Here is a 14,668-nt window from a genome sequence, read left to right on the forward strand (position 1 = left end):
TTGGCGTACATGCGCGACCACATGCAATCTATATTAGTCTGCTCTTTACTTACTCCTTTTTTCATCTCAATTTTATCTTGCTATTTCTCTGAGAATATTTCGCTAAAATGATAGAGATAGAGACAAAATAGAATAACATGTGACTACGTTCCTGACTAACGTCATCGCGCAACCGCGGAAATACATTTTGCATCTCTTTCTTAGTCTCTTATCCTTTCTCATCATCATGTCTTTAATTCTTCGTACTCTTGTAGTGAGTTCGAGGTAGTATCGTGTGCTAGTAACTTACTGATCTTCCCGCCATCCCAATTCTGGTTAGTATGTTTAAAAATTATCAAATTTTATTATTAAAAATCATATTTTCGCGTTGATTATTTTCAAATAAAGTTTTAAATTACTACTTAATATTGAAACAGTCAAAAAATAAGGAATTTATTTTTGTTTTTTATTATTGTTTTGTGTCGAAAAAATATAATGGTATTATTAAAATTTGACCTAAAAATAATTTTTTTACAATTTTCTTCTCTAAAATGACTAGTTCATAAAAAAGAGTTGAAAAGGGTTGAAAGTGTGTGAAGGGCGCGGGAAGTAGATAATGCCGCATTGGATGAGCAAGTCAAGTGAAACAGTAGTGTTACGAGTGGTACAGTCGGACAAAACATTAAATGTTTTCAGCTCGTTATATCTGTCTCAGCCTTTGTTTCTTTCACATCATTTGTTTCATTGTCTTCTATTCTTCTTCTTTATATTTTTTAAAACAGCATAAATCCAACTTCTGACCTGCACATTAATATCTAATTTTTTTACTATTTTTATTTTTTAATTATTCAATTATTAAACTTTAATTTAAGATAATGAAGAATATTTTATTCTAAAATATGAATTTATTCACCAATTAATTCAAATTTTTTTTTTTCTTTAATTAGTAATACGCTGCAAGGATTTAAAACGTTCTTACGAAGGGCCGATTCACGCCTACGTAAAGGTGAGCTTAAAAAATCCAAATGGTGGAGGTGTAGTAAAAAGAACAGCCGTACACCGTGCAACACCAAATCCAGTATTCCATGAAACGTTAATTCTACCTTACCCAAATCACAACTGTACAAACAGATCTACGTCCCTAGATATTGCCGTTTGGCATCGAGATCGACGTGCAAGGTAATTATATTTCAAATTTACTAGTCACTTTATTCCAATTATTTTTTAAAAATAAATTTTTTTATCTCGTAATATAAAAGAGTATACAAGTTATATTGTTGAATCTTTTTATAGCTCGATTGAAAATAATAAGTATGTACATAATATTCCATCAATAACGGCCGTTATATTTTCTTTGATCTTCTTTTAGTATTTTTACCGTCAGTTTTTCGTCAAGATATCCTTCGAACCGTGATATATGAGTCTTGGTGAATGGGTTCTTGTAATATGAGCGGGAGGGGAATCGATTGCCTGTTGAGGCATGCGCATGGTGTTTAACCCACGTGCGAAAAAAAACCCGGTCACACTAATCTAAGAATTTCTTATCCTGATTAAATTTGTTTAATTAACAATAACTATTTTCATTTAATTACAATCAACCAAGTGATAATAATCAGCAAATTATATTTGATAATAAATTATTAATCAATGATTAATTTAAAAACTCTTATACTATGGTACGATAATAATGGAACTATTATTTTAACAAAATTCTTGCATGTTTCTAGACGCAGTGAGCTCCTGGGCTGCATGACTCTACCTCTACCTTTGGCACAAGACAAGGTAAAAATTATTATTATAAAAACTTATACCAGTAACATAGTAATATATTCAACGTTTATGTGTTGTTATTTGATTATTATTATGAGTCGAGAGGGAAGGAAATCTTACTAGTAATATCTACTGCATAAAGTACTAATTTGAATAAATTTATATATGTATAAAGCTAACAGGCTTTTTTATCCCTCCTATCATGCATTCCTCCTCTTTCTCAGAGGTCAGGGCTGAGTCGATTATCCAATCAACATACCGCAGCAATATTTTCCGGTTACCTGCTTACACAATTGTGAGAATTTTTGTCTGAGACACAAGTCGAGTGTTACCTTCTTGATCGGATTCAATATTTTAAACAAAACATAGATAAATATAGTGACTTAAAGTTCAGAATTAATTAAAATAACAAAAAAAAGTCAAAATGATTGTCGTTGCAATTTATTGCGTCGCATTTTTCGTAGCCGGAATATTATTAAAATGTTTTCAATTGACTGAAAAATGTTGATCCTTTTAGTTGATTAAATTATCTAAGTTACTGAGCAAGGTACTTTATCTAGTATTTAGTTGGAAAATTTATAAAAAATTAACTTGAGTGATATTTGTTTACTTTTAAGGAAGCGACATGGCATCCTTTACAAGTCGGATCTGTTCGAAAGATAAGTACACCGTACGCAAAATTGTCTCAAGATTGTACGGTGTCACCACCTTTGTCAAAAGACGAGGATCATACAGATAACAATTCCAATGCAGATGACTTTACTTATCTTAGACATTTGGAATTAGAACCATTAGATCCGCTAACGGGGTTACCAGTGAACCCTGGATTCACAGCTAGGGGTGGAAGAACTCCTTGCACAATCACTAGACGCTTAATTCGACAAAGTGGTGCTAAGCAGGTATTTTTCAAAAATATTTCATAGCAATGTTGTAAAATATAAATAACTACTCATAACGATAACGATTAATGTGTTTATTTTTGTTATTTTGTAGATTCCGTGGGGTTTCTCACTGTCTTGGGGTCGTCCTCCTCGAGTAGAACGTGTGGATCCAGGAAGCCCAGCTGAAAGGGCAGGTTTAATGCCTGGTGATCACGTTGTTTTTGTGGATACGACAAACGTAGTCACGCGAGCACGAGAAGACATACTAAACTTTATTCAAGCAGCTACTAATCAACTAATTCTTGAAATTTACCGCAAGTCAGGCGCACATGTTAACACGCAACGACCTAGTCTGGTGAATGTGACGCTACAACCTGCGCTAGATCAACCCAATGGCCAGGGAGCGATCGCCTTCACCGCTGAGGTCGGTACAGGCGTTATAGTTTAGATTTCATTAAATTAATTATTAACTTTAACTTTATAATCCTTTCATTTCCACCTGAATTTATTATTTTATTATTATTATTATTATTATTATTAAAATAATAATATTAGTATTATTTATTGTCGGGATTTTAATGCGCATAAGAAATGCTGTGTTACTTTAGTTATAAGCTAAAGCTTTTTCTTTTTGTTTATGATTAGCATTAATAAGTTTTTTTTATTTATTATTTATAATTAATTTTTTGACATTTCGTTTTTTTAATGCTTTTCAAGTTTCAAAAAAGTATACTACTAGAATAAGAATATAAAAGTTGATCTATAACGAAATTAAAAACGTATTAAGTGTTCAGTGGATAATTAATGGGTCCTGAAATTATACACTGTGTTATAAATTTTGTTTTTAAGTTATTTTTATTAAGTTTTAGCTGTTTATCTTATTAACTAGTAAGTTATAAAGATCGTTATTTAAAAATAATTTTACGATTGTCGACGTTTTTATTTATTTTTAAATTAAGAACGAATTAAAACAAACTATTGTATGTTTTACAGAGCTTATTAATAATAATTGTAGGAATTATTATATTTTGTTATTTTTGCGAGTTATAAATTATTTTGTCCAAAAGAAAAAAAGGTGTTTTGTAAACACATATTTAAAACTATTATTCAACGATACTTAATATATAATTTCAATTGAAAAAATTCATAATCAAATCGCGAGAGTGAGAACATTTTGTACTTTTGTTTTTATTTATTTTTTTTTAAGTTTTTTTGTTGCCAACAAGTATTTTATTTATTTTTCAACTAAATAATTTTGTCTTATTTATCATACCTATTCCTTTTTTCAATCCCTAACTCATCATAGTTGAAATAAACAGTAATGAAACTACTGTAAATGCATGTGTTTAAAATACATATTTTTAGGACACAACTTTTTAAAAAAAGGATAAAAACTAAGAGTGTAGTTCAGCAACAAGAGTACAGTAGAATAGTCGTCGGAAGTTATTTATAGTGGTAACTTTTGTATAAAATATGTCAATAGTACCATTTCGATTTTTAGAGATACTTTAATTCAATTCTAAGTAGCTGAAAACAGAAATCACTAGATATGATCATTTGGCGAATGAAAAAGAGAAATGAAAAAATTCAATAGATTTTAATAATTTATCAATGAAGTAAAAATTATATAAAGATGAAAAATTTAATGATCTTTTTTTAAAAATTTCCTTTATTTTAAGTCACTTTGACATCAATAGTTTATTTATTTAGTTGATGTCAAAAAAAAAAAAAAAAAAAAAAAAATTTCACACAGTAACTTTTGATTCAAATATCTTCCTTCGGTTTGGTCCCTCTTAGACAAAACTATCTACTGCCATTAATGATTCATTTTACGTGACAGATTTTCAATAGAGTTACATGTAACGATTCCGTAAAGCCAACTTTTCGAAACTGGTAAATAATTTAAAAATTGTTTGTTCCAGATTTTTTAAAAGAACATGATTCAAGATTATTTTTTAAATAATAAAAAAAATCAATTTAATTTTCATTTAATATCCAAAGTAAATTGAATGCCAAAAGGCTGTTAAGCAAAAACATAATGTCTTTTATAATTAAAAATCATGCTAAAAATAACTTATTATTAAGCTCATGATATTTAAAATTTGCATAATTAAATATTGCACAAGATATTAATATGAAGGTAGAAAGTTTCAAAGTTGCTACTTGTTCAATCTGACATAATTTAATTTATATATTTCCGCACAATTTTATTTAACAAAAAAATTAAAAACAAATTTTTTTTTAAACTAATTTTTCTTGAAAAAAAATTGATCCTGTAGACCAACGACATACTTTAAATGTTATTAAGATAATATTCAGAATCAAAATCTTCGAAAGAGGTTCTATCGAATTAAATTATTAAAATAAAAATTATTTACAAATTTTTTGAATGCTCATTAATAGTATATTACACCCCTAGGGAAGTAAAGTAAGAAAAGTCTCAGATCACATGCAATTGTTGGCCGAGGTCAACAAACATGTGATCTGAGGCTTTCTTATTTACTTTCCGAGGAGTGTATACTATTTTTTCCCCGACGAAGGCGGAAAGCGGCAACTTCGTTTAGAGCAGCGGGGCTGAATTTGCCGCTTTACGCCCGGAGGGGAAAAAAAATATTATCGTCCACACGGAAAAAAATAAACTGTTGTTGCAACAGGAGGCAGCCATGTTGCAGCAACAGGATAAAGTCCTGTTTCAGCAACAGGATTACTACTGTTGTTGCGACTTACTAGTAAAATATAGTTGGGTCATTCCATGTCAAATTGACCAACAGTTGGAATTGACCCCTTTTGATTTGGATACATTTTGGTCAGAAATTTTCTTTTATCATACAACGAACCTCTGCCAGAGGAAAAAAAATTAAAAAATTTTTTTTTTAAAATATGCAAATTCAAAATTTCGCTATTTTTTCAGTTTTTTAATTTTGTTTTTGGAATATCTCGTACGCTATTATAGATACAGGAATGGCCTTTCGCTTTTTTAAAAGGGGACACTTGGGGCTATTGAAAAAAAAATATTTTGGAAAAAAATTTTGAAAAATGCCGAATTTGTCAAATTGTAAATTTTTGAAAATCGTCAAAAATGGCGATCGACATTAAAATTTTGGCTCAATTTTTTTTGTATTCGAAAAAACGAAACAAAATTGATATTCTCATCACATTATTTCTGATTTTTATTGGAAATTTATATCTGTTTGAGTTATTTGACGTTAAAAACTGTTATTGAAGTGAAGAAACGGACAAAATATATCATGCGTTAAAAAAAATAAGAAACTATGTCATGTGTTAAGCCTAACTTTAAGATTACTCCAAAAAAAAATAAAAAAAAATTAGGAAAACGGTTGACCCTAAAGGCCATCCCTGCAACTTCCCGCTCATTTCATACTTAAGCGCACAAACCTACATTTATTACGTTTTTGAGCTCGTCAAGCTCAAAAATATAATTTTCGTATCATTTTGAGCTCTCCGAGCTCAAAAATCTGCTAGAAGTTGAATAAAACCCTGTTTTTCGAATTTTTAAACCGCAATAACTTTTGAATGAATGAACCGATTTTTACGTGGTTGGTGGCATTTAACGCAGTTTTAAAAGCCTCATAAAGAACTTTTAAGTTTAAATTGATCGGACAAGGAATTTCAAAGTAATACCCGAAAAACGATTTTTTCGATTTTTAACTTCCCGCTAAGAAAATCGAAAATTTTCAAAAATCGGGAAGTTATTGGTTTTACCCCGTTTTTCGAAAATCGAGTTTTCATCAGATCTCGACGTTTTGAAGTCCTAGGAAGCTTCCCTGACTACTCCCGCGAGGTTGTCACTATGTGTGTGTGTGTGTGTGTGTGTCTGTGTGTGTGTGTGTGTGTGTGTGTTTTTTTTTTTTTTTGTAAAGAGGTACGAAAAAAGATCTTCAAAAGACACCGGTATCGTTAACTCTGCCGCCCATCTTCCGGCAGATATCGATAGTCGGTAGTGTGGAGATTTTTACCCACTAAAAAAAACATTCCTCTTCCCCTCTTCCCTAGATGGTACGGGGAGGACTGGATTGGAACCGCGTTCGCATTACTTCAATCCAGTCGTGCTGCGTCTCACGACACCTACTCCTGGCTACTGGTCCCTTTCTGCGATTTTGTCTTTCAGGAGGTGCTATGCATAAACTGCAACAGCTGACCAGTTTTCCTCTTGTTTGATCATATAGGTCACCAGGCTTGAGGGGGAGAGCCTGGTGCCTATGATCTCTTCGGTGCTTCTTCTGTAGTCCTTCCATCGAGCACACTCGAAGAATGTGTGTTCGGCGTCGTCGATTTTATCCGGGCAGTATTTGCACGTTGGTGTGCTGTGCAAACCCATCTTGAAAAGATAGGCATTGAACTGCCCATGTCCCGTCAATAGCTGGGTCAGAAAGAAGTCCGTATCCCCGTGCTTCCGAGAGAGCCAGACGTTGATGTTTGGGATCAGGCGCGCCGTCCATCTGCCCGTCTCTCCCGATGTCCATCGGTCCTGCCACTCTTGCTGCGTTTCCGCCTTTATCCTCGTTCTTGCGTCCTTCATGTTATCATCACTGTCTTTAGCGTCATAGAGTTTTGCTCTTTCGAACGCTAATAGGTCGATGGGCGCGGCTCCTGCAATGACCAATACAGCCGCTTCGGAAACTGTGCGGTAGGCGCAGGCAACCCTGAGAGCGCCTCACCGCGGTACTGCCGCTATCGTTCACCGGTAGGTCTTCTGCTTTAATATGTCTGCCCATATCTCCGCTCCATAAAGCAGTACTGAGTGGACTGCTTCTAGAAGAACTCTTCTCTTTTTTGTTCTTGGTCCCATGGTGTTGGTCATAATTCGTGCTAGGCTAGACACAGTCTTGCTGGCTTTCTTGCATGCACTGTCGAGGTGTTCACGGAAAGATAGTTTCTCGTCTATCATTATCCCTAGATACCGCAGGGCCCTTGTTGACGTCAGCGTTGTTCCTCCCATATCCATAGCGAATGGTTTTGGAAACCATTTTTGACGGGTCAAAACGACCATCTCGGTTTTCTGTTTGGCGAGTTTCAGGTGATGCTTATCGAGCCAAGTCTCGACGGTGTCGATGGTTTCCCGAACTAGCAGTTCGGCCTCTTCCACGCTGTCCGCCACTATAGTGGCTGCAACGTCGTCTGCAAAGCCTGTTAGCTCTACTTGCTCTGGCAACGGGATTTCAAGAAGCTCGTCGTAGTCTGCGTTCCATAGATCAGGCCCCATTATTGAGCCTTGCGGCACGCCAGCCGTTATGGCGTATTCTTGTGGGCCTTCAGTAGTTTCCACTATTAGCTTTCTATCGTCAAGGTAGTTGTCGACTAGTGCCAGATTTTCTGGCTCCGCGTCAAACTTGTGCTCCAGAGCGTCTAAAATGTCTCCCCAATTTGCGCTGTTAAATGCGTTTTTGACATCTAGCGTGAGGAGAAGACATACTTTACGAGCTTTGAGGCTACCAGACCATGCTTGTGTTGCTGTCTTTATGACTTTCTTGATCGCTCCGACTGTCGAATGACCTTTCCGGAAGCCATGCTGGTTGGTGGCAAAACATCCAGCACGGTCGATGTCCTCGCGAAGTCTCCCTTGTATGAGCTTCTCGAGCAGTTTTCCAGCAATGTCTAGCATACAGAGTGGTCTAAACGACGAAGGTGTTATGGGGGTTCCCTTACCTTTGTCTAAGAGAACCAATTTCTGCCGTTTCCAGACCGCGGAAAAGGTGCCAGTTGCCAAGCATGCGTTGTAGGTGTTCAAGAGTAAGTCTGGGTATTCCAGGGCTATAATCTTGATCACCGATGCCGGGATGCCATCAGGTCCAGGTGCCTTTCCTGTTTTGAGTGACTTGGCCGCGTCTTGTAGTTCCTTAGTTGTGAAGGGCGTTACTTCGTTGTTTTTAGTGTAGTGTTTTTTCTCCCGCGGCGGGTGTTTGGGAAAAAGCTCTACTACGATACTATCCATTAAGGCTGGAGACTTCGGCGCCTCTGGTGAAGCCTTTCCAAGTCGTTTGGCGACAATTTGGTAGGCTTTACCCCAGATGTCATTGTCGAGATCGTTGCAGATCTCTATCCACAACTTTGCTTTACTTGCTTTGATGGCTCGATTTAGCGTCTTTTTGGCCTGCTTGTACTCTTTTGAATACAAGTCCTGGCTTGGGGAGCGTTTGGCGGCTCTCGTTGCGCGGCGACGTAGTTGATGGCACATTTTGCGAAGTTCCGCTATGTCTGTTGACCACCAGTACGCCGGCCTGCGAAAACTCCGGTTTTTTAACCGCGGCATAGAGGCGTCACATGCGGCGGAAATCTCCTTCATCGTATTTAGTACTGTCCTTTCTGTCTCGCTGCAAGTATCCGGAGTCGGGTTGTTCTGAAGGGTAGACCAGCTCCGTGCAAGTGAAGCTCGCAGTGCCTCTGGATCAAGCTTCCTGACATTCCACTTTCGCTTAGGAAGGTCGTGTTGTGGTGCCGGAGCAGATGCCAATCCAACGTTAAATGTCACGAACTGGTGATCACTGCCACTGTATTTTTCGGATACTGTCCAGTTTTCAATCATGTTGGCAATTTTTGGAGTCGCCAACGAAATGTCGAGGATGGACTTTTGATACCCCGGTCTTCAGAAAGTCGTGGTGCTCCCAGTATTTAGCACTATGAAGTCGAGTCTAGCCACGACGTCAGCGACCTCGTTACCTCTGGTGTCGGAGAAATCAGCGCCCCATTCAGCCGATTTAGCATTGAAGTCACCAGCTACGATAACTTCGCCGTCGAACTTGGTGATCACATCCTCTATATTTGCCAGTTTCTGTCGGAACACACTAATCCCTTCGTTAGGTGAGAGATAGACGCTCATGAAGTAGGTTATGGGGGTTTGAATCCAGACAAAACCTGCTCCAGTTCCGCTGTTGATGGTGGTAACGTTCTTTGTATTTGCAATCCAGATTGCCGCCGTGCCAGTTTTGTCTGCGAACCATGCTCTATCTTGGAGGTTTAAATATTGCTCACAGATGAAGCAAACGTCGATCCTCTCTTCAAAGACTCGCTGGCGAAGTAAATTTTGCGCCAACGCACATCTATTCAGGTTTCCTTGAAGTATGCGTGTCATTTCTGCCCTTTCGTAGCTTCGGCAAGTGCGGTGCGGAATACCTTACAAGCCCCGGAGCCTGGAATATGACATAAACTATCTGGAGCTTCTTGTTCCTGTGTACAGAGGAAGCACTTTGGCTGTTCAACGCAGTCTGCAGCTTTGTGGTTTCCTCCCCCGCATTTAAAGCAGCACTTGCTTCTGTCAGGCCCCTTGCAGGAGTTCGTCGCGTGCCCGTATCCGAGGCATCTGATACAGCGTGTTACTTTTACAACTGGTCGAATGCGGCAGTTGACCCATCCGATGATTATACGAGCCTTGTCAAGGATTTTGAACGCGCTAGCCTCGTCTATCTCGCAGAAGGCTGCCCGGTTGCCCCGTCGAGTAGGCTTTGTCAAATTTACCCGTTTGATCTCCAGGCTGTCGGTGAAGTCACGTTTGAGTGCTTCGCGGACGTCGTTCTCAGTAGTGATGGCATCCAAGTCCAGCATCTCGATCGTTGCTTTTGGTGTAAGCGTTCTGACTTTACCGATGTTAGCAGTTGCTGTTTTTATCGCAGCCGTGAAAGCGGAAGTGTCTTCAGTCTTGCGACCTATTTCTAGAAGAACGCCCCCTCGCTTCGTTTGTTTGATAGACTTTATGTCTACTCCAGTCTCTGTCGGATTAACCTTGGCTTTGATTTCCTTGAGGAGATCGGCGTATGTTCGCCCTTCAGCTGGTTGGACAAGCACAGCTTTAGTTTTTATCTTCTTCCTCCTCGGTTTCTTGGAGCCAACATTGCTTGGCTGGTTTTGGGCTGTAGCAGATTGAGCCACTGGCTCCTGTTCTTCCTTTTTCTTGTTTTTCCGAGTCACTTTGGTCCAGGTATCACCCCGAGCTGTCTTCTTATGTGCTGGCTTATCGATTTCCGAGGAAGGGCTGGGCGTGGATAGCGGCCTCTTCTTGTTTTTCTCTTCTCTATGCTGTGTTTTCTCAGGAGTGACCGAAAACGTCTGGGATTTTTTGTTCAGATCCGGAGATGTTTGCGTGGTTCTCGCCGACTTCGTTGCTGGTTTGTTGGCCAACTTATATGCCGTGGCAATGGACGCTACTATTTTTCTGAGTTCATGGTGGAGATTTCGTTTATCCTATATGAACTCAGCTAATTCTTCAATCTTGCTACCGAGCCGTTCCATTGGCGATTGTTGACCGGTGACAGTCGGTAGAGAGTTTATCCTCCCTCGGCATGTGTGAGTGTTGACGGGAGCAACAGGTCTTCCACCTATTGGAGGAAAGTTTGTTTGCTGTGCGTCTACTTCCATCAGAGCTGTTTCTTTACTCCCTGTAGCATTGCTAGCATTGCTAGACAGCAGAGCCATGGGGTCTACTCCACTGTTCAAACGGTCGCTTGATAACGACGAGTTCAGGCCCGTTTGTACGCCTTCCCTCGCCGGCACTGAGGTATCCCTCCTCTGCACCGTAGACGATGTTTGAAATTGTTCTGACATTTCCATACCATCTTTTGCTAGGTTTTGGTCCACCCCGAGTATTCTATTTCCTCGGTACCCGACGCATCTGGCGTGCAGATATGCCGGGCATTCCCCTATCCGCCACCTGGGGAGGCGCCCGATGCGGGACCCAGCAAGCCCGACACGAGGTGTGTGTGTGTGTGTGTGTGTGTGTGTGTGTGTGTGTGTGTGTGTGTGTGTGTGTGTGTGTGTGTGTGTGTGTGTGTGTGTGACTCTCTTATAACTTTTGAACGGCTTGAGCGATTTCTTCGCGGATGGTGCCATTCGAAAAGGCTTGATCAAACTTAGATTTTGAATACACTTTGGATCGATTCGGATCAGTAGATTTTGAGAAATCTTAAAAAAACTAAGAGAAAAAAATTTTTTCAAATGTGGTTTTTTTTGGATAACTTTTAAACGGCTCTACCGATCGATTCCAAAAAATAATCAGCTCTAGACAATAAAAAACCACGTCGATCGCCACCAAGCTGGTCAAAATCGGTTGATTCGTTCGAGAGATATCGTGAATGAAAGAAAACCGAAAAAAGTGTTTTTTCGGGATTACTCCGAAATTTTTGGTTCGATCAATTAAAATCTGAAAATAACTTATGAGAATGATAAAACTGCGTCGAATGCCGCCAACCGCGTGAAAATCAATTGCTCCATTCAAAAGTTATTGCGGTTTGAAAATTCCAAAAATAGTGTTCTATGAAACTTCTATCAGACTTTTGAGCTGGGAGAGCTCAAATGCATAGAAATATTATCTCTTTGAACTCAACGAGCTCAAAATATCACATAAATTATATTTTGAGCTCAAAAACCTCAAAAATTTCATAAGTACAATTTTAAGCGCCCAGGTATGGAATTAGCGGGAAGTTGCAGGGATGGCCTTTAGGGTGAACCGTTTTTCTAATTTTTTTCGTTAACGATAACTCACGAACGAATTAACCAATTTCGACCGGGCTGGCGGCAATCGACGTGTTTTTTTTATGTTAAGAGCTGACTAGTTTTTGGAATTTATCGGTCAAGCCGTTTAAAAGTTATTCCAAAAAAACCACATTTGAACAAATTTTTTTTTGCAGTTTTTTAGAGATTTCTCAAAATCTACTGGTTCGAATCGGATCAAATTATGGTCAAAATCTAAGTTTAGTCAAGCCCTTTCGAATGGTGCCAACCGCGATGAAATCGGTCAAGCCGTTCAAAAGTTATGAGAGGTTTACATACGGCCGTACACACATACACACACACACACACAGACGTACGGGCATCATCGCGGAAACATTCGGGGAGGCTTCCTAGGACCTTAAAACGTCAACATCCGTTAAAAACTCGATTTTCGAAAAACGGGGTGAAACCAATAACTTCCCGATTTTTGAAAATTTTCAATTTTCTTAGCGGAAAGTTAAAAATCGAAATTAATTCATTATTTAATATTTTCACGTCGTGCATTTAATTTTTTAATGCTCAAAATTACAATACTATGTATCTGCATAACTTTACTTTATTTAAAAGTTGCAAAAAACAAGAAAAAATTTTTTTTTGAAATTCAAAAATTCATAAATAAAAAAAAACACACACACACAGTTCTAAAAATTTCAGGATCTTTTAAGATCAGTACAAGGTACTATACAAAAAAAATTGAGCCAAAATTTTAATGTCGATCGCCATTTTTGACGATTTTCAAAAATTTACAATTTGACAAATTCGGCATTTTTCAAAATTTTTTTCCAAAATATTTTTTTTTCAATAGCCCCAAGTGTCCCCTTTTAAAAAAGCGAAAGACCATTCCTGTATCTATAATAGCGTACGAGATATTCCAAAAACAAAATTAAAAAACTGAAAAAATAGCGAAATTTTGAATTTGCATATTTTTAAAAAAAAATTTTTTAATTTTTTTTCCTCTGGCAGAGGTTCGTTGTATGATAAAAGAAAATTACTGACCAAAATGTATCCAAATCAAAAGGGGTCAATTCCAACTGTTGGTCAATTCGACATGGAATGACCCAACTATATTTTACTATTAAATCGCAACAACAGTAGTAATCCTGTTGCTGAAACAGAACTTTATTCTGTTGCTGCAACATGGCTGCCTCCTGTTGCAGCTGCAGGAAAATCCTGTTGCTACAACAGGATTTTTTCCTGTTGCAGCAACAGTTTATTTTTTTCCGTGCATATGGTTGGTAGAGTTATCTGCATAACGCAATAATGATCGTGTTTAATATTTAAACTCACATAGTTTAAATGATCATATCTATACGGTATTAATAGAACTATTAAAGGAAGAAGTATATTTAGAACCACGTCTAAGATTGATTATAGCATACTATAACTACCCTTAAAAGTTATAATTTTTGAGATTCATCAACAGACAAGTATGGCATGCGCATATTTAATTAAAATTTCTAGAGATTCGATTATTTTACTGATGAGTGATAATTTAATATTGCATTTGTGTAGTTTAAAAAAAATGATCATAAACCATCCTGAGTACATAGAATCTCGTAGGTATTTCCACACATTTCACCTGATGCTCCACCGGAGGAGGAACTCAATGTGAGAGAAACTCGATACTGGGGAGCGTTAAAAAGCGGTATAACTCGGTTTTGCATACCATTGGCAGAACGTCGTGATATCCTTTCCGCCACTGATTATGCAATTCTATTTCAAAATCTGGATGAACTGCTGAAGTTATCAGAAGAGATAAAAGATGAGGGTGGTGATGTAGAAAGTTATTTAACTCGGATACCACGAATCACTGCAAGTTACCGTAGATACTTGAGTGGTCTCCAAAGAGCTTGTTGTCTGCTTGTGGCATTAAGAAGGAATTCAGTATTTGCGAAGCTGGTATGTGAACCAGCCGTTCCGCATAAACGTCGTCCTGATATAACTGGAGTCTTATTGCTTCCGTTGGAGCACTACAGGTGAGGATGACAAGTGTTGATGTCAACAAGATGGCTCATACACTCATCTATTTATTAATCAGAGAGATGACGAGACTACTCGGCCTAGCTTCACCAAGGAACTGCCAGCAAGCTAGAGATCTGGCTCAAGGTTATCGAGAAGCCACTGCTAATGCTGGAGTCATGGAACCTCCGAGGGATACTGGGAGGCCTTTGTTAAGTCTCCAAGAAGTTGAATCCCGATTGGTATTTGCTAGATGCAGACCTTTCACCCTGGCAATGCCCGGCAGACAATGGTTTGTTTGTCTTTGTCATCCTACCGTCCTTATTATTTCGTTTATTAGTATTTATTCATACTTATTTTAGTTATTAAACAGTAGAATTTATTAGCACTCTAAAATTATATAGAAAAAAAAACAATAATAGTTATAGTTACCATAGAATAGAAGAGTAGTAGTAGCATCATATAGTCACAATACAAACATACATACATGAACATGAATATTAAAGTGCCACAAAAAAATTGTTTTTTTTTCTGAGTTTTCAATAAAAAATATTAAAATCCTTTCTCAAAGAATCAGC

At 37.7% G+C, this 14,668-nt stretch overlaps 1 protein-coding gene across 4 annotated transcripts in view; it reads left to right on the forward strand.

Annotated features, from left to right (window-relative positions):
* LOC123272572 overlaps window positions 1–14,668 on the forward strand; it is a 101,994-nt gene that overhangs the window by 71,406 nt on the left and 15,920 nt on the right. For all 4 annotated transcript variants that reach the window (XM_044739453.1, XM_044739454.1, XM_044739456.1 and 1 more), the window contains exons 4-9: window positions 927–1,158; window positions 1,707–1,761; window positions 2,367–2,648; window positions 2,743–3,054; window positions 13,692–14,107; window positions 14,170–14,382. In XM_044739453.1, the coding sequence (XP_044595388.1) occupies window positions 927–1,158; window positions 1,707–1,761; window positions 2,367–2,648; window positions 2,743–3,054; window positions 13,692–14,107; window positions 14,170–14,382 (1,510 nt within the window). The remainder of the gene's footprint in view (window positions 1–926; window positions 1,159–1,706; window positions 1,762–2,366; window positions 2,649–2,742; window positions 3,055–13,691; window positions 14,108–14,169; window positions 14,383–14,668) is intronic.

Source organism: Cotesia glomerata, linkage group LG10 (assembly GCF_020080835.1).
Source record: "Cotesia glomerata isolate CgM1 linkage group LG10, MPM_Cglom_v2.3, whole genome shotgun sequence".
NCBI lineage: Eukaryota > Metazoa > Arthropoda > Insecta > Hymenoptera > Braconidae > Cotesia > Cotesia glomerata.